This window comes from Hipposideros armiger, unplaced genomic scaffold, assembly GCF_001890085.2.
Source record: "Hipposideros armiger isolate ML-2016 unplaced genomic scaffold, ASM189008v1 scaffold_263, whole genome shotgun sequence".
NCBI classification, from domain to species: Eukaryota; Metazoa; Chordata; class Mammalia; order Chiroptera; family Hipposideridae; genus Hipposideros; species Hipposideros armiger.
The window spans coordinates 1,358,625-1,385,067 of record NW_017731613.1 but is presented as its reverse complement, the minus strand read 5'-3'; the positions used below and the strand labels follow the sequence as shown (position 1 = coordinate 1,385,067).

At 40.1% G+C, this 26,443-nt stretch overlaps 1 protein-coding gene across 4 annotated transcripts in view; it reads left to right on the top strand.

The window, feature by feature from the left end:
• Nucleotides 1-26,443, top strand: part of STK39 (serine/threonine kinase 39) — a 278,425-nt gene that overhangs the window by 226,897 nt on the left and 25,085 nt on the right. For all 4 annotated transcript variants that reach the window (XM_019656621.1, XM_019656624.1, XM_019656623.1 and 1 more), the window contains one exon: nucleotides 1,859-1,927. In XM_019656621.1, coding sequence (XP_019512166.1) covers nucleotides 1,859-1,927 — 69 coding nt within the window. The remainder of the gene's footprint in view (nucleotides 1-1,858; nucleotides 1,928-26,443) is intronic.

Genomic DNA, 26,443 nt, shown 5'->3' with positions numbered 1-26,443 from the left:
AAGAGTGTAAGATGCCTCTCAGATGATCTTTGCTGCTTCGTTATCACCACAGTTACCATTTGTTGAGTAATTACTATGTGTCAGACACGGGAATAAGCCCTTTAAAGCCCCAAAATTATGAAAGATATTTATACCTCCAGTTATATGCTCACATGTGTGTGCATGCACGCTCGTGGTCTATCTGTCTGTCTCTGTTTCTCTCTCTCTCTCTCTCTCTCTCTGTCTCTCTCTCTCTCTNCTCTCTCTCTCTCTCTCTCTCTCTCTCTCTCTCTCTCTCTCTCTCTCTCTCTCTCACACACACACACACACACACACACACACACACACAGAGTCACCACATCCGAAACACAGATTAAACAAGGAAACCCACTCTATGTTGAAGGCAGCCTTCCATAGCAAGCTGCATTTCTGTTTAGGTGCTTGTTTGATTTAGCTGCTATATTTTCAAGTGCTCCTAGCCCCTGGGAGACACTTAAAGTGAAACATCCATCTAAGTTGTTACCAGCTCCTTGGCCAGTTTCTTCTTATCCAGCTACAGTTCTGGATGTTTGTGTGAATATCAGAAGGCCATGGGGAGCACGTCATCTTCCCTGTAAAAACATAGGGGTTCATAATTGTTCTTTTTTTATTTTTTTTATTTTTTTAAGATTTTATTGGGGAATTCAGGGAGGGGAACAGACAAGTTGCTGTCCTTTTGTTCTTCAGTCTAGTTGTGGAGGACGTCGCTTCACTGGCCCACATTGGTATCATCATTGTGCTCTTCCCGGGCGAGGCAGATCCATCACTGGCTTCTGGACGGCCGCTCACTGCGGCTCTTGGCAGCTTACACCGGCTGCAGGCCACTCACGCCGGCTACCAGCTACTCAAGGTAGCTTATGGCAACCCACTGTAGCAGGGGCTGCAGCCTATGCCATCGCCGGCGACTCAGGGCAGCCCAGCTCCAGGTCGAGCTGTTGTTCAGCATCTTAGCTGTAGAGGGCGCAGCATCACTGGCCCGCATGTGGGATCCGAACTGGGGTCCTGCTCCTCAGAGCTGGCGTCCCAAGCCAGCTCTTAACCAACGTGCCACTCGGCCAGTCCCATAATCATTCTTTTTGAGCACATTGCAGTTTATCAGTTTCTCTTTACAAGATCTTCTGACTTCTCAATCTTACCATATTCATTCGTAATCTTTCAGTGGAGTAATTTCAGCCATATTCACTCTCTACAGCCTGTTCAGTCCCATCTTTATAGAATTGCTAATTCCTGTTATTTATTGTTGAGAACTACATTCTTTTATTCAGCCACATTTTCTAAGGAAATGAATCCGTTGCTATCAAATGATCAATGTCATGTTAAAGGAGTTTCTTAATAGCATACATTTAAATACCTCATCTTAATAGTCCAACAACCTCATAGGCTGTTTGTACCAAATATAAGGTTGTATCAAATGCTGCCTATTCAACCTTTCCTGTAAATTCTGACTCAGTAGCTACTAATGATAGGAAAGGATTGATGATGGCTGGAGTTGACCTTGCAAAGAAAGAAAAGCAGTGTCATAGGGACCAGTTATGAGATAACTTCTAGAGGTACATTTGAGGATTAATATAGAAAGTTGCCCAAGGGCAAAATTTCTTGGTTCACCAAAAATGAAATAATAATTTTGTATAACTTCTGTTGAATAAATAACAAGATGCAAATTTTATGTGGCAAAATGTATTGCACATTGCTTCTGATTTTCCCTCTGATAGAATCTGAATTGTTGAATTAAAACACATGTGGGTAATTTTTGTAATTGAAGAATACATATTTTACATTGTCCTGGACTGCTGATTTTTATTTTTTGTTGCTAATACATATTCATTTCTCATTTGGACAGATACGGCAGATGGCGTTTCTCAGGAGCTCTTCTCTGCTGGCTTGGTTGACGGTCACGATGTAGTTATAGGTAAATCATTTTTTAGTATGCACTGTCATTTTTTTCAGATATCACATGGAAATGCATTTGGAAACAAAAAAATTCATAAAGGAATAATAGATTCTATGGATTTTTGAAAAGTTCTTTTTGAATTCTCATCTTTTATGTGAAGGACGTATATTTAAGGGTCATTTAATTTTCTTTTTTAAAAAGCTCTTAATGTGATTCTGTCCCATTAATCTGGAGGTTATTTATCCTATAATGAACCTCACTTGTTAGAAATATAACAAAGAACCTAGAAGTAAGACCCAAAAGTCCATGACATGGCAAAAATTAAGATGCTATAAATTCTATGCACCAAAGTATGGGGACCTTTGAGGTCCTTTATGAGAGTTTTCTGTGCTTTCTTTGGATACAGTTCTAATAAAGTTAGATGTTAGTTTTTTCAGCCCTTAACAAGATCCCTCATAAAGTCATAAGGTTGGACTTAAAGAGCATTCAGACCAGTGCTTTATTGTGTAGACGAGGAAATGAACTCCTAAAGTGATGCAGTCATTTCTCCAGAGCCACGCTGCTGGGTTGTGTGAGACCCACTTCCTTTAAGACTGTGGCTCTTCCTACCGCTTTTATAATAAAAATTTATGGGGGGAGCCTGCCAGATAACAGGCATACTGATTGGAGCAAGAATGACTGGTGGCCTCCTGACAAGGCAAAGGAGGCAGAAAAGCTGTAGGAGGCGGGCACTGCCATCTAAGAGAAAGTGTGGCTTCCTTCTACCTAGTGTGAGAGCAAAGAGCTCCGCGTACCTTGGCAAATTCTTAGTTAGGAAGATTTTATAATTTAGTTTATTACTGGATGCTCATAATGATGACCCTAGGTAATCCAGATTAGTTAACATTATACTAATGTTAATATGACATAGTAAATATTATATATTGCTAATTATAATAATTACAATATGTTAGAGAAATGTGTATTATGAGAAAACTTTCTTCAAAAATATTCAAATCAAAACCAATGCTTGGGCCCCTTAAATGATGTGTTTGAACTAAGAAACATCACTTGCTCAAAGTCAGTCCTTCCTCAATAATGCTGGAGTGAGTGACTGAGAGGGAGCTTAAGCAGATATATTCACCCATGAGAATAATTTGTCCCTAGCAACTCTATAATGTAGATCATTATAAAGTGAATTATTTTGTTTAAATAAGAGTAACTGTTTTTAGTGGGAGATTAGAATTCTGACTAAAGAATCAGTATCTAATGTTATTGATATACAAATAATATTTCGTAATTATAAAAATACAAAAATGTCTCCATAATTAGAAAAACAATTAAGCTCTTATTCCAATTAGTTATATGTGTATACATTGATTTCACGAGGAAGCTCTGGTTCCTCTGCCAAGTGGTGCATACAAGTATATAAGTAAATAGGGACATTTAAAAGGATAGTATTTGTATCTCCTTATATATCCTGTCTTTCACACTTTCCTTTAAAATCTTGTGAGATCTCATGCCCAATAGAGTTTCCAGCTAAGTTTTCTGATTAAATATGAGGGGGAGCTGAGTAAAAAGGTCAGTTCAACTTTGGTATCTACTATAAATTCCATATCAGAGTTTTTATGTTAATAGTTCCTAGGTAAAATAATAGATGAAAATAATAATCAAAAACCCCTTTTTTAAAACACCTAATAATGTCTCCTATTGGGCAAAAAGTCAAAGGTCAAATAATCTTTTGATTTGAGTTGATCCTGGCATGTGGCAGGGAACGTGGAGAATAAAAGAGATTCATGAAGAGGTACTAGGTTACGTCTGTTGAAGTGCGGTCTTCCTTTAGGCCTGCAGTCAGATTTAGTGGACTTCATTTCTGGCCCCGTGCTCAGCTGACTCTAAACTAGAGGATTTTTTGGTTGTTAAGTTTTTTTGTTGTGGTGGTGGTTCTTGTTTCATTTTTGTTTAAGTAAAGTTGACATACACTCTTATTTTCAGGTGTACAAGATAATGAATGACATGTATATATCATATTATGTTGTGATCACATGTCTATTAACCATCCGTCACCATACAAAGTTATTACGATAGCATTGACTATAGTCCTTATGCTGTACATTATAGCCCCATGACTTATTTATTTATAACTGGAAGTTGGTACCTCTTATTCTCCTTCATCTCTTCACCTGTCCCCCACCCCCTTCCCCTCTGGCAACCATCAGTTCTCTTTGTCTGAGATCCTGTTTCTATTTTGTTTGTTCATTTTCATTTTTTGTTGTGTGTTTTTTTTAATCCACGTATAAGTGAAGTTGTATGGTATTTGTCTTTCCTGACTTACTTCACTCACCATAATACCCTCTAGGTTCATCCATGATGAAAATGGCAAGATTTCATTCATTTTCATGGCTCAGTAATATTCCATTACGTGTATATATGTGTACACACACATACACACACCACATCTTCTTTATCCATTCATCTATCAATGGATATCTAGGTTGCTTCCATATTTTGGCTATTATAAATAATGCTGCAGTGAACATAGAGGTGCATATATCTTTTTAAATTAGCATTTTTGTTTTCTTTGGTTAAATTCTTAGAAATGGAATTGCTGGGTCATATAGTAGTTTTTTGTTTGTTTGTTTGTTTTTAATTTCTTGAGGAACCTCCATACTGTTTTTCATAGAGTCTGCCACAATTTACAATCCCACCAACAGTTCATGAAGGTTCCCTTTGCTCCACATTCTCGCCAACATTTGTTATTTCTTAATTTTTTTCATAATAGCCATTCTCACCGGTGTGAGGTAATTAATATCTCAGTGTGGTTTTGGTTTGCATATCCCTGATGATTTGTGATGTTGAGCATCTTTTCATGCGTCTGTTGGCCATCTGTATATTTTCTTTGAATAAATGTCTCTTCAGGTCTTCTGCCCATTTTTTAATTGGATTTGTTTTGTTTTGCTATTGAGTTGTATGAATTTTTTACATACTTTGGATATTATCCCCTTATTGGATATATGATTTGCAAATATTTTCTCCCATTTAGTAGGTCATCTTTGTTGTTTTGTTGGTGGTTTCCTTCACTGTGAAAAAGCTTTTTATTTTGATCAAGAAATCTGTTGCATTTCTATACACTATACCAACTATTAGAAAGAGAAACTAAGAAAACAATTACACTTACAACTGCATCATAAAGAATAAAATACCTGGGAATAAAGTTAACCAAGGAGGTGAATGACCTGTACTCTGAAAACTATAAGATACCGATGAAAAAGATTGACGACAACACAAATAAATGGAAGGATATACCCAACTAGTGGATTGGAAGGATTAACATAATCAAAATGTCCATCCTGCCCAAAGCAATCTAATGTACAGATTCAATGCAATCCCTATAAAACACCAATGGTATTTTTCACAGAACTAGAACAAACAATATTAAAATTTATATGAACCACAAAAGATCCCAAATAGCCAAAGTAACCTTGAGAAAGAACAACAAAGTTGGAGGTATCATGCTCTCTGATTTCAAACTATGCCACAAAGCTGAAGTAACCGAAACATTATGGTACCAGCACAAAAACAGACCCACAGATTAATGGAACAGAATAGAGCCCAAAAATTAACCCACATTTATATATAGTCAGTGAATTTACAACAAAGGAGGCAAGAATATACAATGGGGTAATGGCAGCCTCTTCAATAAATGGTGTTGGGAAAACTGGACAGACACATGCAAAACAAAATGAAACTGGACCACTTTCTTACACTATATACAAAAATAAACTCATAATGGATTAGATTTATATGTAAGACCTGAAATCATAAAACTCCTAGAAGAAAACATAGGCAGTAAACTCATTGACATTGGTCTTAGCAACATTTTTTGGATATATCTCCCTGTGCAAGGGCAATAAGCAAAAATAAACAAATCGGTTGTAGAATTTTTTTTTAAAGGGAAAATTAAGGCATACTTCATGGACAACTTATTGAGTGTGTTTTCAATACTAGAAAGCTCCTCTTTTTCCATTATTTAATTACTCATTCTTCGAATTTTTTTTTTTTTTTGCCTTTTTCCCCCTAAGAGCTCAAGTGTAGCATATTGGAGTAAGGCAAAGCATGTACAATTCTTCCTTATCCAGTAACATTAAAAATGCTTTACAGGGATATCACACCTTAGAGTTACAAACAACATTTGCATATATTTCATCTGATCATCACATCAGTTCTATAAGGTAGAGAGGACAGACTGTTTTTAATCAGTGTTTTATAGATAAAAAAGGGAGGTGAAAAGACGTTTCTGGATATTACAACTTGTCATGGTCCTTTAACTTGGATCTTGTGACTCCAATCCCAGATAGAGTTTAACCCTGACACTCTGTGTACAATTAATCCAATATCTTCAGCCTTGAAAAATAGACTTAGACAAATATAAATGATGGTGGTTTTTATGTCTCCTGGAAAAAAAAATAATAGCTTGTTTTATTGATTTTCCTGATTTTCCTGCAAAATAGATGATTCTATTTTCCTGCATCAGTAGATGATTTCTATTTTAATTGTTGACTACTTGACAGATAAAATGAGTTTAATTCTGCCCCCTTAACCTATCTCAGCACTTCTCTGCTCCCTCCCTTATCACGTATTTCCCTCTTGCTGAATTTGTCCCACCAGCATATGAATATATTTTTATCTCTCATTTTAAAACAGCCCTCTCCTACCTCACCTCTCATTACAGCTAAGCCCCTCAAAAGATTTGCCCCCCAGAACCAAATCCTTTCCTACCACTGTCTCTCAAACCCACTCCAGTCTGACCTTTGACCTCTTGCCTTCATGCAAACTGTTCTTTTCAAAGCCATATCTGGGTAAAGCACATGCCTGGCAGATGAAATGGCAGATTCAGAGGTGTGGAGGCTAGAGTGGAGGGGGAAGATAACTGGTCCCTGAACGGCGGCCATGATCCTAAAGCCAGTGGTTACTTCTTAGTCCTCATCTTTCTTGACCTGTTGGCAGCACTGGGCACAGCTGACAGTGCCCTCCTCCGTGATACGTTTTTTTCATTTGGTTTTTAAGACTGTTCTCTCTTGGTTCTCCCATCTTACTGGAGTTTCCTTCTCAGTCTTTTTTGTTGTTTTCTTCTCATTTCTCTGACCTGTGAATATTGACATGTCGACGGTCTTTCCTTGACTCTCTCCTCTGTTCACTTACTCTTCAGTAATCTCATCTAGTTTCATGACATTAATGCCTTCCATTCCCTTCCTCCCAAATTAACACCTCCAGCTCAGACCTCTCCTTTTAACCCCAGACTCATATCCACCTCCCTTTTGGTGTCTTCACTTAGAAAGCTAATAGGCATCCCAGCTTTAATGACTCCAAAATCCATCCGCTGGGCTCTCCTCCCGCCTGCCCGTCCAGTAGCCTTGCACTCGAAGTTGATGTCAGCTCCATCTTTTCAGGTGCTTGAGCCACAAGCGTAAGAGTTCTCCTTAGCTTTTCTTTCTCTCATATCCAACATCCAGTCTGTCTGAAGGTACCCATGACCTGGCCGCCACTCCCTATCTCGCCCCTCATCCTGGTTCTCATCTCTCAGCTGAATGGTTGCATTCCTCGCTCCACTGGTCTCCCCGCTTCTGTCCTTGCCTTCCTTCAGCCTGTTCTCATCCTGCAGCCAGAGAGAGCCAAGTAAAAAGCAAGTCGGATGCGTAAGGCCACATATAGTGTGATTCCATTTATATGAAATGACGAGAATATGCAAACCCATCGAATCAGAAAGTAGATTAGGGGTTGCCAGGGCCTTAGGGGCAGGTGGGACAGGGAAGTGACTGATAATGGATCTGAGTTTCTTTTGGGGGGAATGAGAATGTTCTGGAATTAGAAATGGGAGTGGTTGCACAGCCTTCTGACTAGACTAAAAAACAGCGAATTGTGTACTTTAAAAGGGTGAATTTTATGATGTGAATTATGTCTCAGGAAAAGTAAGTCAGATCATATTAATGCTTTAGATATAATTCTCTGATGGCTTTCCATCTCTCATGTCAGTCCCCTACATGGTCTGTCCCCTGTCACTTCTCAGGCCTCCGTCTCTTGTTCTTTCCCCCTTGCTCATTCTACCCCAGCGACACTGGCTTGTGTACCTCCTCTTCCTTCTGCGAGGATGCTCCTTCCCAGGGACATCGGCTTCTCTCCTAGTGTTTTAATTCTGCCTCTCCAAGGGTCCTCCCGTGACCAGGCTAGTTGAAATAGCAACCCACCCCCACTCCTTTATTATTTTACCTAGTCTCTCCCCATCGGATAGGTTATGGGTTTCATTCATTTATTCTAACCGTATCAGATTTTTGCTTGAGAATAAGTTTTTCGAAAGCCAGGATTTTTATCTGTTCTGTTAACTGCTGTGTTCCCAGTGCCCCAAACAGCGTTTCCCATAATAGGCACTCCATAAACACTTGTTAAAGGTAAACAAATTCCATTTTGAAACATACAGCTATCTCATAACATTAACTTTAGAAACAGACTATTTTGAGGATGGTATTTTAAGAACCTTGCGAGAGTGCAGGATTCAAATATTTTATAAATATGAAATTCACTTGACAAAAGCTGTACATGAAAAAGTCCAATTCAACTTAGAACATTGGCATACAGAGGTTTGAATGATCTCTTATGTGTGATTTTTTTCAGCTTCCATAACATAAAACAACTAACATTTAAATAGATTAAAACAAATTTTTTTCCCATCAGAATTTTCACTTGGATTGGAGTAAATGCTTAGGGCAACATGAAAAATCTGAAAAAAGCAATAGTATATGTTATGGAGCAATGAATATTATGACTTTTACTATAATGGAGCAGATGTTAGAAAAACACTTCAGCACCTAGCTTCAGGGTAATCTGCCTTTAGTGTGGGCACCTTTACAAAGCAGAGCTTGGATTGAAGAAGGATCAGGTAAAGTGACATGGAGTGATGGCTTTCGTGCAGAAGCAGAGCAGTGCAGAAATTAAAAATACAGTGTTTACAGACTGGGGGGAGGGGCTAAAAAATAATGTTCCTCCCACCTTCTCAGTTCTTACAGCTGGGCTAATAATCAAATTAACAGGAGAACATATCCAAAGTTTGTTATGCTAATGCACATTCGGGGTGCCATCAGAATGAGACCTGAAACGTGTTAGACATCCGAGGCGTATATGCCATTTTGGACAAAGGAGAAAGGGAAGCAGCCAGGTGTCTGGGACTTTGAGGGGTAACAGGCAATTTACAGGTAGCCAAGACAGACCTGAACTCATGGTAAACAAATTCCTGCGGCAGCCCAGGAATAATGGGGCACTATGGGGAACCGAGCTAACAGGCCCCTGCTTAGATCCTTCCTATCTAGTGCTAGGGTGAACACGCTAAGATTCCTCTCCTGGATCAGGCTTTTCCATCTGAATCTCTTAGGAAAGGGGGAGTGTCAAAGGTTCTTTCTGAGTCTTTTGGTTCTTAATACCCAGCTTAAAATCAATATCCCAAAAGGCACATTTTGGGGAGGCGAAACTTTGGTCCCCTTCAACTGAAGTTATAAACCCACTTCAGTTGTGCTTAATTGCAGCACTACTGTAGGCAAGAAGCAGGGGACATTTTTAGGCCTTGTTTGTAAAATGGCAACTGGATAAGCTGGGTGAGACCTCCTGGGTGAGCAGTGGTTTCAAAAAATAAGTTAACTTTGCAAGATGCACAACTGGATGATATGCATGTATAAATTTGCTTATCTTACCTGGCTGGGATGGCTGACAAATGGAACTAGACCGGTCCCCTTCCAGTTGTTTCAAAGAGGGATCCCAAGCGTGGCCGATAGAGTGAGGCAGCAGACAAACTTGCTTCCTTTGCCTCCTAGTGAATAAGGGGAGGAAAAAACATCTAACGTACAAAAGACAACAAAGTTTTGAATTCCGGTCCGGCCTTGTGTTACATGATATTTTCAAGTCTCTCTTGAACGAGTGTTAGCAATAGAGGGAATGTTAGTAATAGAAGGAACACCTGTTGGTGTTGCGCGGTTGCCTAGCCTGCTCACCGGCTCCTACAGAGCTGCTATGCTCCCATCTGCAGTGCCCCCTGCAGGGGCCAAGGTACTACTGAACATGAACGAGGAAGCCACTTGGCAGCCGCCTTCTGGAGAAGCGCCAGGTGTTGGAATTTCTGTTTCCTAAGAAGGGAGCTGTGCTTCTGCATTCGTTTGTATAGTTTTCGTTTAATGGATTTGGAGCCTAGCTGACTAGTTCTCATTGCACTGGAAGCTGATATTCACCATATATATACATTCTCGTGCGCTCTCTCAGTGGACTTTGGACATACTATTCGTGTCCCCGGAGTACTCTTTTTCCTGCACACTGATAATCCTTTCAACCCCTGACTGCCCTTCAAGAGTCACATAAATGCCACCTCTGTGAAGCCTTCTCTGACGCTCACCTCCTCCCTCACGGATTCCGCAGGACAGGTCTTCATTGTCTTGCATGCCAGACAACTGTGTTTTTACCATTTTTAGTGAGGAGATGGAGGGTGCCTTTAGAATAAGGCCTGTCTTCTATTTTGTCTGTCTTTGCCACACTAGGCACTTAGTAAACATGCCCATGGATAAATGAATACATTGAATTCCTTTTGGCAAATTGAATACGGGAATAGTTCATAAATTGATGATTTTGACAAAACAAATATTGTTGTACCCTCTCAAAATGAAGAGTAATTCACCATGATTGATTTTTTTTCTCTCTCTCTGTCCCTCTTCCCTTCTATCCATCCTTTATTCCTCCCTCCCTCCCTTCCTTCTTCACTTTCCACATGACTTTTGAGTCTTGCCTCTTGGCAAGGACACGTGATTGGTCTAGAAGGCCTCTGTCATCTAGTGCTTACTGAGGTTACATTGTCTCAAAGTATGGACTGTGAAATGCCTGTATCAAAATCTTATCTTGGGTGCTTATTCAAAATGCACATTGCTGGGTTCCAGCCTAGAGTTACAGAATTTGGAGTCTTGGACATAAAGTGTGGAAATTTGCATTTTTAACAAGCGTCCCAGGTGATTGTTATACACAGTAGAATTCCACAGCCACTTCTCTAGTTTCTGCTTGCAGTAGCCTGTGGAGACTGTTAAGCTCATTTTGTTATCTGTATCTTCTTTCTAATTTCACTAATTTCCTTTGCTCTTCTGCCTTCCTTGGTTCTCTTCTCTATTTAGGAATCTATTTTAAAACTGTGCCAGTCAACTTCCTAAATCGTGTGTTGTATAAACAGTATAGATGTGTGGAAAAGCATCACTGGTATAAATTTTTCCCATAATGAGTCATTACGTTTTTTATGAAAACTACTGTTGCTGCTCAGAGTGCAGTAGATCCTCCAGGTGGCCTGTGGCTTTTATTTTTTCCACGTAACAGCAAAACATCTTTAAGCTCCAAAGTATGCAGGCAGCAGACTCTGTGCTCATTCGTGAGGCATGAGGTTGAATGTGTGAAGTGCTCTGTTCTCCAGTGAATGTTGGGACAGTTAAGTCTGTTGTGAGCGATCCGGGATTTATTGACAAGCAGTGCACTTTTGCCATGGAAGTCTGTATGCTCTTATATTCCGTTCAATGATTGTGCTATAATATTGAAATTCACTGAAGGAAAACTTTTGTTTGGAAAATAGTGTCTCCATTACACAACTGTGCTATGATTTTAAAGTGGTGACAGATCATTTAAAAAGGGGAGAAAACTTCTTAAGCCCTTTCTGGGTTTAGACAGGCTCTGGGTTAGTTAAATGATACCAATAAATACAGTCGAGTGATTCCTGATTAAAAGTTGTCTGTATGTTAATTTTAATGGTCTAGGGAACTAGGAACTAAAATGGCTTGGGAGTACTATACTGATTACTTTTCTTGTATATTTTTTGCAGAAATGCTGAACAGTTTAATATGGCACAGGGATACTATTTTCAAAAATGTGCCACTGCCAATTTGATTGTAGATCATTGTTTTTGGTATCTCAAATATTTTCTTTTTTAAGAAAAAAATCTTCAAGTATTTATTCCCTAAACAGGAAAATTTAATATTAATTTTTAAATATTTACAAGTGACAGCTTGGACTAATATAAAAATACTATGCATGACTGCCAGTTTTGGATGAATTAAAATATTCATCAGTTGAACTCATTGGAGAGCTATTAGAACCACAATGTTACTGTTCAAATAGCCAAAGAGCTGTTGGCCCTGTGGAATGCTGGGAACAAGGCCTGAATAAATGTGCAGAGGGCACACTCGCTCGCTCTCGCCCATTCTCACAGCATTAATTTTGAAATTAATGATCTAAGGGTTAATATATGTTTAAGTTTATTCAATTACAACAGATAGACTGAATCAAAATATAATTCTTGTTTTAAAAGAGTATCATTTTTATAATCTGATGACCATACTCCCATGCCCCCCAAAATTCAAGGGAATTAAACAAAAGAAACATTTTTCTAACAAACCATGTCAAGCTAAAATAAGCTGCCCATTCCTGTGATTGAATCTACTGCCAGCCCCAGCCACTCCCTGTGCTTACTTATCTGCCAAGTCTAATGGAAAAGGATCAACTATCCAGATAAGAGTTGGCAGAATTGTTTATAAAGACATTCTGATGGGGGGGGGGGGAGGTAATTCAAAATTACCTTTCAAAATGTTTTCAGGAAGTTCTAAAAATGTAGAAAATAACACCTGTAATGCCTCCAAAGATGTCCTCAGTTTCTTTGTTACATGGTTATGAACCTGTGCAGCAGTAAACACACTGGAAGCTCTGATTTTCTAATTAACTTTGTTCTTTTTATTTGTTAGGAGTTGTGGATCCTCTTTAAAACCATTGCTCTAGATAGACTCCAGTTAAGAACTGTGCACTTAATTTCACTGACGTGAAACTAAAGCTGGCTAGTGGATTTGTCTTAGAGAATTCACTAAGTCAGTAGAGTTTTTTCAATTACTTTAAATTCTTCTGTTTTAATTTATGTTAACCTACCTTTTAACTCTAGAATCAGATATGCCTGAAGATGACACTCAATCCAGCAAACCTTTCTGACTACAGAATTACAATAAGCTCCAAATTACCAGTCCCTGTTTGTAATAAGAGAATACCTCTCAGGTGGAAGTAAAGTAGGTTTATTCTGGTGCAGGAAACCTAGTCTTTCTGATAGTATACATTTTTCTAACACTACAAAGCATGTAGGATTTGAATTAAATAGCTCTTTTCCTGAACAGTCTACTCCATTGGTAGATTGATCTGTCTTTGGCTGTAGTTATAGAGTGTGTGTGTGCGTGCGTGCGTGTGTGTGTGTGTGTGTGTGTGTGTGAATGTGTGTTTACCCGCTTCTCGTCTGTCTATGATATGCAAGATCAAAAGAACAGGAAAGGGCTTCCAAGTTGCTTAGGCGCTAGCCTTGCTTTTCTTCCCTATGAGTTGACTTTTAATTCCTCACATATCCTTCTCACTGTTTTGCTTCTAATACTTGTAGTTGTCAATGGCACTGAGAGATAAGGTAGGAATGGCATGCCCTGGAAATTTAATATCTAGTAGAAAGGTAGAGTACATATTAGGGGACTTCATTTAGACAGCCCTACTCTTGGGAAGCATAAAAATTCTCTAGATTATTCTGACTAATGGGCTTCTTAGCCGCTGGCACAGTAGGCTGGCTGGACCTCTTAGGATTTCTTTAAAAATAAAGAACTTGGCTTTTTTTATTTAGTGGTTATGGAAATTGTTATTAGGTAAGGAATGAGTATGAGAAATTAATTTTTGTTATTTTTTCCAGGATGGAGTTTTTAATGTCAAAAATACAGGACTCTACATTTAAAATAACTCTGAATAGTGGCTTTATATGGTTAATTAGCAATAATTGAATATAACAGCTCAGGCTTCTAGGCATAATGTGAAATATTCATGCAGTTCAAATGTCTGCAGACTAAATAGCTCTTAGCCAATAATATCAGGTGCTCCCCTGGGATATTGCTGAGCGTACCTACAGGGATGTGTGCCGGGGCTCTTAAATCACTGCCAGTGCTGGTGACCATGTGGTGGGCTCGCTGGCCCACCCCCCCACTTGTTCCCTAGGAGGCTGCCTGAAGACTCCTCACTAGTTCCCAGCCAGTGTGAGGGACCTGGTGTCCGCAACAGGGGTGATGCTTCCAGGAAGTCCGAGGGCACTTCCTGTTATTGAGCCAGAGTGGCACCTGCTTCCATGCAGGAGTGGGGAGACTGGTCTCCTACCACACTTTGTCATCCAGGCCCCGAAGTTGCCCTGCCTCATTTCATAAAAAAAGCACCTAATCTTCCCTGTGCTGGGCACACCAGGTGAACAAAGCAGACAGGGCGCTTGCCTCCCTGAAGCTTCCGGTCTGACAGTTATGTCAGCACACAGGTGAAATTCCAGCTTGTGGGAGGTGCTCTAAAGGAACAACAGTGTGCTTTAAAGAAATACAGTAATAAATTATTAGATTCAGGAGTTCCTCCCTCTGAGGGAGAAACCTCTGAGTGAAGTCTTAGATTTAGCCTGGCCATGCTGGACAGAGGCACAGCGTGTGCAGAGGGTGAGCTTTGCAGAAGGTGACCAGTGTGGCCAGAATAGGTGAGTGAGGCGAGGGTAACATGAAATAAGGCCAGGTGGGCAGCAGGGGCCAAATAGGGCAGGACCTTGTAAATAGCCATTTGTTATAATGCCTTGTGGAAAGTAAACCCTAGTTATTCAACTTCAGTTGAGTCTCTGTGTAGGTAAAGTATACATCTTGCACCTTCCCTGCCTTTTTCCACTCAGAGGGCAAATAAACGCTGCTCTTTAGCCCCCTTCATCCTGCAGAGAGTCTAAGTATACAGTGTACATGGGCTCAGACCTCTGCTCCCTGGACTTGATTCCCGACTGGCTGCGGTGAGCAGGAACCACAAAAGGACGGGACATAGGCCTGGGAAGTAAAAACTGAAATGACGTTTCAACAGTTAGGTTCATTTCAGTTCAAGGGCATTGAAAAGTGACTTGTAATTTAAAGTTTGAGGACCAGGAGAACTTCAGAGATACCTTCCAATAATTCCGAATCCAATTATTCTGTCAAAAGGAAATTAGGATTCCTAGAAAAGGCAAAAATTTGGATGTTGATGGCAGTTTTCTTTATATTAATTGGTAACCAAAAGGCCTTCATATGTATTCCCAAGGAGGCTGAAGCATATTTTCCATGTCATAATATTGCCTGTATTCTCACACAAATTACGGTGTGGGTTAAGGTAGCACTATACATACAGTAGAACTGTATTAAAATAGAGCACCAAAGACATAAAACGCTAATATTCATCAGGTTAGCACAGACTTGCCATTTCAAGGCCATTAATTGCAGTTGAATTTAGTGAATTTTCTTTCAGGGACTAACACTCTTAATTACCCAAATGAAAGTAGGTATTCAAGTGGCCTCGTGTTCAGCATGCAGGCGTACGTAGTAAAGCAGGGTCTGGGTTAGCTAACCTTTGTTCTGATGAACGAGGTATAGAGCTGGGACAGTGTTTCCTCACAGTGGTGATTCCTGGAGTGTTGATAAACTACTAAAGCTCTCTGATCGTGCTGGCCGTTCCTTTTTGTACTCTCCCTTTATTGGCTTGACTCTCTATGCAATACTCTCTTTCTAGGGGGGAAAAAAGGCTTCCCAAACTTCTGAGCAGTAGAGGGTAATAAAAACAGTGAACGGCATAGAAATTACTATACAGGGCCTATCTATATAAGCTCCATGACTATACAGTCTCCATTATCTGACACCTCCTGTAATTATTTACTTTTCAATTACAGTTGATATTCATTGTTATTTTATATTAGTTTCAAGTGTACAGCATAGTGGGTAGGCATTTATATAATTTACCAAGTGATCCCTCCAGTTAGTCTAGTACCCACCTGGCACTATACATAGTTATTACCATATGATTGACTATATTCCCTGTGCTGTACTACTCCTGTAATTATTTAAATAACTGATTGGTTATTGGTAAATTTTAACAAAATCCGTTTTTATGTGTCTCTTGAACAGCTGCTGCATGCCTTTCCTCATTCTTTACGGCTTTTTGTGACTGAACTGATAAAACAGCCCCTTCTTATTTCTTAGATTCTCAAAATCTGAAACAAAAATTCCCCAGTTGTGATGTGGGGGCGCGCTGGCTTTCGAACCAGACAGACGCGGGTTCCGATCCCAGCTCTGCCAGCTCATAGATGTGACTGTGGGAACTTTCTTCGTCGCTCTAGTCCTCCATTTCTTTTTTTCCATGGAGTGGCCCACTTAACTCATAGAGTTGTTTGGAGCCTGTCGGTTCCATGGAGTGGTTAGTGTGATAGCAGGTCCATGAGAGGCACTCAGTAGTGGTAGTTCTTCCTTTTTTTTTTTATTTTGGAGTCAATTCACTTGGCCCCAATGTAAGACTTCTTTTATGAAATACCAATCAGAGAATGGAAGGCAGCCTGCAGTTTCCCCAAATAAAATGAGGCTCAGGTCCTTGGCAGGAGTGGAGGTGGAAACTCCACGTGGAGAAGAATGACTGAAGCACAATAGTCCATGACACTCACAGAATTTACCTCTGTCCCCTCGGTGCTAGCAGTGGGAGTCCCTTTCTTTTGTTACTGCTCTGGCCCAAGCAGTGCTTGGAAGTGGTGTAATAACAACAAAATGAAAATGGACACTCAGCAATAGGCAACTAGATGACTTGTGGTCAGCCTGGAGGTGAGCTGGGGCACCTCCTGGCTTAGTTTTCTGCCTGCTTCCCTGTGGCTGAAGCTGCGCTTTCCTGCTGCCAGGGAGGATGCCAAGCATGTGTGTACCGCTTGGCCTAAGAAGAGAGGTCTAGGGGGAAATGGGAATTTCTCTGTCCCCCTGAAGCTCACGTTTTGAGCTCTAGTTCCATAGCCAATGATCTACCTCTTTCTTTCTCACCTTTTGAGTGTCACTTCCTTCACCAAAGACCTCCCTTTTTCTCTGATACTTGGCAACAGGAATGTCCACCAGCTTCCGGGGGAGTTTACACCCCTATTTCAACAAGGAAGCTCACACTTTCCCAAGGGAATGTGGCTGTGCTCATCAGCCTCAACTGGGTAACCGAGACAACCCAAACAGAAGGCACTGCAATAAGCCAAATATTTCTACAGAAGAATAGCCAGCCTCCATGAACTTGACCCACTGAATTAAGTTTCAGTTCCCCCTGTAAAATGCACTGGTGATGCCCAGAGAATGCTGGATGCTCACCGCTGGGAGATGACACTCCAGTGAGCCCGTCACCCCTATCTCTGCTCCCACCAGGTGTGTTCTGTGTTAAACAAGAGTCTGTCCCAAACTTGTTTATGCCACTTATGCCATATTCAAATTATATCATTTAACTAACTGATAAAACATGAGCTCAAAAAGTGAGTTATTTCTTCAAAAAACAATTGGGATGCTTTGGGAAATCTAATAATAAAGGCAGATTATTATGATAACTACACGCTTGTTAAATTAGATATGGAAAATATAACTAAAAAAGAGATTCTAAAAATCTAGGGTTTTGAATGGCTTTGACCCTATGTTGCAAGATTGGTAAATGAATGTAAATTAATTATCTAACTTAAAACATTAAATTTAAGGCTTATTTGTATCACAGTTCTGTTTCCCTGCTCAAAATGCCTTTTTACATTAACCCACCAAATACCACTGCCAACCTCATTAGATAAGAGTATTTCTTCTATACCTGCACACACAGCTGGCTACATCTTCTGCAGGGCCCAGTGCAAGATGAAAATGCAGGGGCTCTTGTTCTAAAATTAAGTTCAAAATGGTCGTAGCAGAGCATTAAAACAGGTACAGAGCCCTGTAATTCTGGGGCCCTGTGTGTCTACACAGGCTAAAGTCCATGAAGCCGCCCCTGCCAACAGATGAGGGGCTGAGAAGGAAAGGCTGTTGGGCTGTTACCCAGCTCTCTGACTGTTTCTAGTGCCAGGGAGCTTCCCCTGTGGGCGGGTGCCCACTGGTGAATTGCTGGTTAGAAGGTCTTTGCACTGAGACAAATCTACTCTCCTTTGATACCTTCCTCTGAAACAATGCACTCATCTCTATCAAATATTTATTCAAATATATGAAAACTGCCGAAGCTTCCCCTTATTTCCTCCTCTTCGTGAACTTCCTTAGTGGCAGTATAGTTTCTTACACCTGCTTCATCTCATCTCTCCTGATACTCGCTAGTTTTCCTGTATTCTCCCAAAGGACAGTGCCCATCGTTATCGTATACAAACTGCAAATTCCTAACGTGACGTGGGGTTTGCAAAGCATGGGGACCCCTCATTCATGATGGGAGTACTACATTTCCACGAATGGCATCAGATACTGTCTTAGAATGTTAGATAATATAGATAGTATATTTTTATCCTGAACGTATTAGCAAAGAAAACCACTTACTCTGTTAAAAATTGTTTTAAATGTTTCATTATGAAATAATTCAAATTCACAGGAAAGTGTGTAAAATAGTAGACTTACACTTATCATTAAGATTTTATTGTTATGACATGTTTGCTATAGATCACTCTCCCCACATACCCTTTTGAAATATTTTTATAAATGGCTGTTACTCTGTACTCTTATTCTGTATTTGTATAGTTGAATTTTGTGTACTCTTATTCTGTATTTGTATAGCTAAGTTTTGTGACCTGAAGTATTTCTGGCATAATGTTTAAGTTTATTAAAGTTCTGTGAAATAAACCTCAAAAGCATTATGCTAAGTGAAAGAAGCTAGACACAAAAGGTCACATATTGTATGATCTCACTTATATGAAATATCCAGACTAGATAAATCCGTAGAGACAGAAAGCAGATTAGTGGTTGCGGGGAGCTGGGGGGAAGGTGGAAATGGGGAGTGACTGCTTGATCAGTTTTCTTTAGGGAGTGATGAGAATGTTTTGGAATTAGATAGAGGTGGTGATTGCACAACATTTTGAATGTACTAAATGCCACTTTAAATTGTTCACTTTAAAGAGTTAGTTTTATGTTATGTAAATTTCACCTCAAAAATTGTATGAAATGATATTCAAATATTTGGAATTGATCATTGTATATAAGTATTGGAATCAGTAATGTTGATATTTCTTTACTAGTAACTGTGTATGAATACTGTTACTTTTTCTTGGGAAGGTGGTTGACCGTGTAGCAATCCTTGCAGATAAATAGTGTTTTAAGAACAAATTAAGTTCATATAATACTAGCACTCGAGACTGTGGTTTCATTGTGTTCACAGCAGTGGCAAGTTCTGTAATCTTTCAGTGCTGTCTTGAGTACTGGCATGTACCCTCTTGGCCTTCACCTAACCTGCTCACTGGTTGGTTAAGACTGTGTTCCAGAATGACAAAGGCAAGATCAAACCCAGAAAGTTTGCCGTTGGGGAGACTCCAAAGCAAGGTCTCTTGGATAGAATTATAAACATTGCCCCACTTGTGTTTAGCCTATTAACATTCATTTCCAAATAAAACATATCATTCTTAGCAGATTTTGGTGTTTTAAGAAACTGATAAGGTAAGGCAAAGGGAATGTCTTAATTCAGTGTTTTTATTTGAACACAATCAATGCCTGTAAGAAAACCACAGTGGGTAAAAATTGACCCTCAGCAGGTCGAGAATTTGAATGATTGTCCAGGAGAAAATGCATTTTTAGTTGGAATGATTTAAGCTACAAGTAACAGAAAATTCTGTTAAAATGATTTAAACAAGAAGGGCTTTTAGCTTACAAAACTGGCAAGCCAGAGGAAGGGAGGGTTTCAGGGCTGGTGAGCATCTCAGTGACGCCAGTAAGGACCTGGGGTCTTTCCTCCCAGGGCGCAGTTCTCACAGCTTTGACTTTAGACCAAGGCTCATTCCCTTCATTGTCCGCAAAGGCTGCTGGAGGCAAAGCGTGCTCATATTTCCTAATCCACATGTGGTTTTCGTGGTCCTTTCTAAGGACCAAGAAAGCCCCTCTCTTAGAAGCCCCCAGCAGTCCTTTCCTCCTCTGCCATTGGACCGTTCGGCGTACTGCCCATCCCTAAACAGGCCCAATGCGGGTTAGAGATGGGGGAGGGGGGGTAGGGCATGACAGCCCCATGAACTCATTGTGGGGCATCAGCCACAATACCCACTGCTGGTCCCATAATATTTAATATTATGGTTAAATAGTCTTAGATCTGCTTTTTCAATTGTCTTCTTTTTAAATTACCTGCATCCTCGGTGTAGACAGGTCTCCAGAATGTTATGTTGTTTCCGGGTTATGCCGTGGTAGTGTAATGTGTCTTTCAAATGTGTTACTGAGATGTGCTATTTGCAGCCCATTTTGAAAAGAGAGGAATGTTAAAAAGGAGGAAAAACCAACATGTGCCTTCATTTGTGCTCTTATTTCATTGGTAAGTGTCTCATACTTGACAAAAGAGCAAAATTTAGTTTGTGTATGCACCTTGTTTTTGGATTTTGCAAGTTGTATAGGTTTGTATTTAATAGACAAACCCTCTTTTAAAGTTGGTGTACACTTGGTGCTGCATTGCTGATTGTGTTGTTTTGTTCCATTTTCTTGACTATATTGGGTATGCAAAAATTCAACCTTAATTATATATTGTAGGCTTTTCCCTGACTTTAAGGCATGATTCCTTTTGTTTGAATATGTTTAAAATAAATAAATAAATAAACCCCAAACTGTGAAAAACTGATTTTTAAAATTACTTCAGCCCACATATTCTATCTCAGTGTTAATTTAATCTCAGTTGTTGAGGCAATGAACCTAGGCAGTTGTAATTGCCTATCTCTATGCCTGTGGAATTCTTTTCCTCTGTTGGCATACCAAAATTGAAGTCTGTTGAGCTTCTTAAGTTTTTACCTCAAAGCCTCTGAACCGTATTTTAGCCAATAATCCATCCCACATCCTTTTTTTCTGCTGTGATTCCAGCCAGTTCCCAACAGTTCTTTCTGGTTTTTTGCTATGGTGCAGAGGTTGTAGCTCAGTGGCCCAAGGCTTGGATCTTGCCTACAGATATATTTTGTTTGGTTTGGACAATGATTTTAGATTTGGGAATTAGTTGCCACCATTTAAAAAGTGAGAGTTGATACAGAATCCAGTTCTGCCTTGTCTTAGGCAAACCAGGAGATCTGCAAAAACATTGCACATAAAATCCTAAGTGGCAAAAATTCTGACCCCTCTTCTCTGATTTACATGATCTCCCTGACCCCTGAAGGCATGTGAGTTTCTGACTCCTGTAGAGTACATTAGTGCTAACTGGCACCATTCTGTTTTATTCTTAAATACACAGCATGTCATCTCTGCAGACCTCGATAAAGTTAAAGAATATTTTTCTAAGCAAAACTGAAGTACAATTGTTCCCCCTTTGATCAGGCTGTGGATGTAAATTAAGGCTCTACAGCTTTTTAAAGACTCCCATCCCCCTTAGAACTCATTGGAAATCTCCAGCATCCTTAGACTAGACTTGGACTGGAAGAATTCAGTGTGCACCTAAATTGTCCAGTTTTGGAAGAGGTTTAATACCAAATGAGTAGAACATAAAGTCCTAAACCGTTTCCTGTAAAAAGAAGTCATGTCCCCACGTGACTGGTCACCTATAGCCAAGGAGACACAGACTTCTCAGAGAGCCAGGCCCTTAGTCCATTGTAGCGCCAGCCCCTTAAGAACACCCACTGTGAGGGTCGCTCCTGCTGATATTCTGTCTCTCTACACCTCCCTGGTCATTTATTAATACTTTCTGTAAAGCTCATCAGTGCTATACTCAGTATGTTCCCCGCCCAACATGTAAAACTGCAGCATTAACGTACAGGCCATATTCTGATGACTGGATAATAAACCAGCAGCAGCGACACATGGTCTTCTTGCTCAAGATGATTACCGTCTCATCCTCACATGCCCTTAACCTTGTGAAGATTATAATTTTGACCTAACTCCAAGCCCTCTTCTACCCTCATCAGACAAAGTCATTTTAAAGCTAATTCACATCCCTTTACATTTTTGTAGGCGGACTATCCCTCCTTAGGTTACCGTCCGCCCTCACCCTGAAAACCAGGGTGCTGCCCAGGGCTGAATATTCCAACACTTATGACCACCTCAGACCAGACGCTCAACTTAAAGTACCATTCTGTTCTGGACTTAGCTTTTCTAGCCTGACTTAGACGTTTATCATGGGAAGCCCCATCCTTGGGGAGGTGTGCAAGTTGGGAGTAACGCTTAATGGTCTCTCAGGAGTGACTTAGTGGGCCATTCTAACATTTTTATGATAAATAACATTTTGCAGATTAGCAAGTTTTGAACGCTTGTTCATTAACATCTGCCAAGCATTCACCTATAGCAAGTGTTTGTTCCTTTACTCAGCTGAGTGATTTGGGTGATCCTTTAAATTAAAGCTTTAAATTTAAATTGCCCTTTAAATTACTCTGCACATTTCACCAGGGCATCCCCTCCTAATCCAGGCTCCTAATAGGTTGATGTCAATTTGGACTCTATTTGAGCACTATGGCAGGTAATACCTGGTAAAATATAATTTCTGGAAAATGCTGGCCTTTCAATGGCTTCGTTGAGTGAGTTTACTAATCACTGGACTAAGCTCTATGTACACAGGGGGTTTTTTCGTTGTTGTTGTTGTTTTCTTTTTTTCTTTTTTGTCTGCTTTGTTGACTGGTATGTCCTGGAACACTAGAATAGAAGAATAGAATAATATCAAGTGCTTAGTGAATATTCAATAAATATTTGTTGAGTGAATAAATGACTGTGTTAACTTAAAATATACCACTGTCCATACTACAAAAATGTATGAGGTACTTTTTCCTATTGGGTTTTGCTGGTCTTAAGCAAATAGCGGGCATGTGTTAGCCGCAAAATTGGGGGTTCGTATTTAAACTGTTCAGATTTATATATTAAGCGGGATGGGCATTCCAGGGGTTTCTGTCTTCCAGAATTATGTCTCAGAAACCAAAAGCTGGAATGTAATCGTTTTTTACTACATTACCCAGGCAGGAATGAATTCATCATTTTTATCTCACCATTTCTCATTAAAAGCCTAGCGCCAATATCTCATCCAGAACCGTGCCAAATTTCGCATTCTGCTAAACGAAGAAGTGAATGTATGTTTGAACAGCACACTGTGGGCCTATGGCAGATTAACTCTTTGGAAATGGGAAATATATATATTTGACTGACTTCCAGCCAGTCAGAAATAAATCCTCTGCATAATCTTGCCAAAATGTCATTTGGTTGTCCAGGGCCCCTCATTTGTCTTATGAGAGCCTGCATACCAAGTGCCGGGCCACTGCAGGATCTTCTGCTTTTCTTTTGTTCTCCCAGGCAGCTGCATCTTTGATAAGGTGAAGAAATATAACCGTCGTCTTTTACTTTGGCATTCGCTGCATTCTCACCTTATTGAAACATCTGTTGGATGAGGACTTTTTTTTTTTTTAGTTTAGTTTCTAATAAACATTTAGTTGGTATTTAACCATGTTTCTAATTTGTTCTCAAACTTTCAATCTATTGCTTCTTTTCAGCTAGCTCTGGTAGTATATATTACATTAAGTTCTAGTCTCATGGCAACTGAAAATTGTAACCTACCTTCACCACGTTTAAAAATAAGCTCTCTTGTGCATCTGGGTGGACAACTTTGATCATGATTTCCCATTTCTTAACACCTTGTTTATTTAGCTATACTTCTAATGGGTGATTGATGTGTTGTTGGTTTTTGTTGGTTTTTTTTAGTTCAGAATTTCCTGCAATTAAGAAAATCCCATCTGTACTGTGTATGATGTAAATAACAATTAGACTACGTAACTATTTCATTTTTACTCTTCTAGAAAAACATCGCTGTTTCTGGATATATACAGTGGGATGAATACTTACAAACAATGTCCTTTTCAAATTTTTTGAATAATTATTCTGCACCTAGAGTCCACATCTTCAACTCGGCCCCATTAACTCCATCACCCACTGCTGTTTGGCCGTCCTCCCCAGGGACCTCTTAGGTGTCAAGTTTACTACCTCTCTTCCAGAAGTGAGTGGATAGTTGGCATCTTGATTTTGTTTTACTGCTTCTTGCATAAAAATCAAATGAATTCTCTGAACCAGGCACTGTTGGTTCTTTGAGGCCAGTGGATGGGAATGCATTGGGTAGCAAAGGGAATTCCACCTGAGAATAGCTATTTTGTGAAGACAATTTATGTGATGATTTGCTGTAAGGATCAATTCCATGATGTTCTTACCAAGCATTGGACTTTTAAAATCACAGGTATGGTCCCACATTCACCACAGTTTTATTATTCTTTGTTTGGGGGAATGACTAGCTTTAGGTGGCGGTTCCTTGAGAGGACCCGGAGTGGGTTGAGAGCCCAGAAGCGGCTGATGAATTGATGGAACATTTATTCCATTCCTCAGCCCTTCTCTAGCCGGGTCTCAGCTGTACCAGCTAACTGTGTGAGGACTGAGGAAGAAAAGGAACAGCCGGGATTGCTGCTCGTCCTAGTTGTGTGGGGGGTGAGCACTCTGGTCTGAGCATGGCGGGCATCTTCAGCACCGCAATGGTTAAAGCCTGAGGCAGTTGATTGCTCCCTCTGTGTCACTGTGACGGCCCTTCACAGCACGCTTAAAGCATAAGCCAGCGTTACGCTGCCCACCTTCTTACCCCCTTTTCCCTGCTAGAGGCATTTTGTTTTCTGAACATATCCAAATACATGGGTGTTTTTAGGTGGTTTTAAACATGCTCCTGATCTCTCAGAAATTTTGCGTGTGAATAAAATCATCATTTAATGTAAACTAAACCAGCTCTGTCACCATCTTCTATTCCAGCAACACTTTTTTTCCCCCTAACATAAACAAGATGGAGCCTTCACCTAAGGAAAAAGTGTTCTTGTTTTTGTCGTTTTTTTTTCTTAAAGCGGGAAAAAAGGCATAGAAGCGTAAACAACAAAATAATCCTCAGAGCAGCTTTACTTTTCTACAGCTTTAACTGGGACCAGCTGTCAGGTTTTTGAGTGTTGAGGTATTTGAAAAATCTTGCCTGAAAGGCACTAAGATAAAAATAAAATAAAATAAAAGATGATGGCATTGTATGATGGGAAGCATTAGCCCCAATTCTTTTTAAAATGGTCATGCTAGGGATCATGGAGGGCTATTTGATGTGTGTTTCACTTCCTTTCCTGGTTCATTCACTATTTGGGTCCCCAAGGGAATCTTTATGGAAGCCTTGTGGCTGCTTTGCAGGAGCAAAATTAGCTTTTAGAGGAGAGGGAAGCCCCACTGGCAGCTGCTCTTTGATGTAGGGGAGGGGACCCCATACATGAGGGGCACAAATACTTCTTCTTAATTCCTGATTTTTATTTTAACTACCTGCCCGAAAGCAGTAACCATCTGTTCTAAGAAGGTAGCTATCTGAGAGGTTATGTATACAAGCTCCGGAGAGCCAGACTGCCTGCGTTCAGATCCTGCCTCAGCCCCTGCCTAGCCGTGTGGCCTTGGGCAAGGTTCTTCATCTCTCTGTGCCTCAGTTTCCCCTGAAAAATAGGGCAAATGCTAGTTCCAACTTCCTAGCGTGGCTGTAAGGATTACAGGTTGAGACATATAAAACATAGTAATTCTCAGTCAATATCTTATCATTCTTCGGTAATAATAGTTTTATTTATTCTGAATTATTTCATTATTCCAGTTTGCCCAATTCCTCAAAGTCAAAATGAGGAACTTTCAACTCAGGGACTTGCTCAACCAGTGGTCATTAGCAATCAATGAAATTAAAATCTCATTAAAAGGAACAAAAAAGACATAATTATTTTGGCGCCACTTGGGGGTTTCACTCTTCCCTGGGTGGCTTAGTGCGTAATGAATGGCCCTTGTGAAAACTTCAGAACCTCGCCAGCCGGGGTTACCTCGCTCTGTCATGCCTTTCCAAGAGTCTGATTAGCGTTTCAGGGATCATCTCCTTAATGATCTGTCTTATTAAATGACTGCACAGCCATTAACAAAATACATCAATAAAAAAGAGAAATATTGTTTGTTTTTTGTCTCAGGATTAGCATATCTTTATTTTTCTCATAAATACGCTACAGCATCCCATAGTTAACTCTGCGGCCCTAGAGGTTTTTACACAGGGGTGATGTTATCACAGAGCTTTAAAAGGCTGCAGAGTCTGTACATCCTCACTCTTCTCAGTTGGCTAATCTAAATCTGTTAATCGTTTTCTTAACACCCTGCAAGTATAGGATTATGACAAGCCTGGGGAAGGGGAAAGAGAAGGGAGGGTGTTTGTTTTGCAGTGGGACTACAGTGGGCCTGGGAGCTGCATTGTCTTTGCTTCTGCCCCATCTTTTTGAACCAGGAATCGACTTTAGTTGCAACTCACAGCTTTTAATTCGATATCTTCCAATGGGTAGGAAAAGGTAGATCTGCCCAGAGTTAATGAGATCGTGTTGCCTTAAATAGCATCGGAATAAGCAGTGCTGACTTGTTCTCCCTGAGACTGGGTATACAGCCCACAGTCCTGTTTGCCCTTTTCACTGCCGTCAAGCGTTCTTCTGATTTTTATTCCGTAGTGCATTATTGATGATGGTCCCCGAGTCCA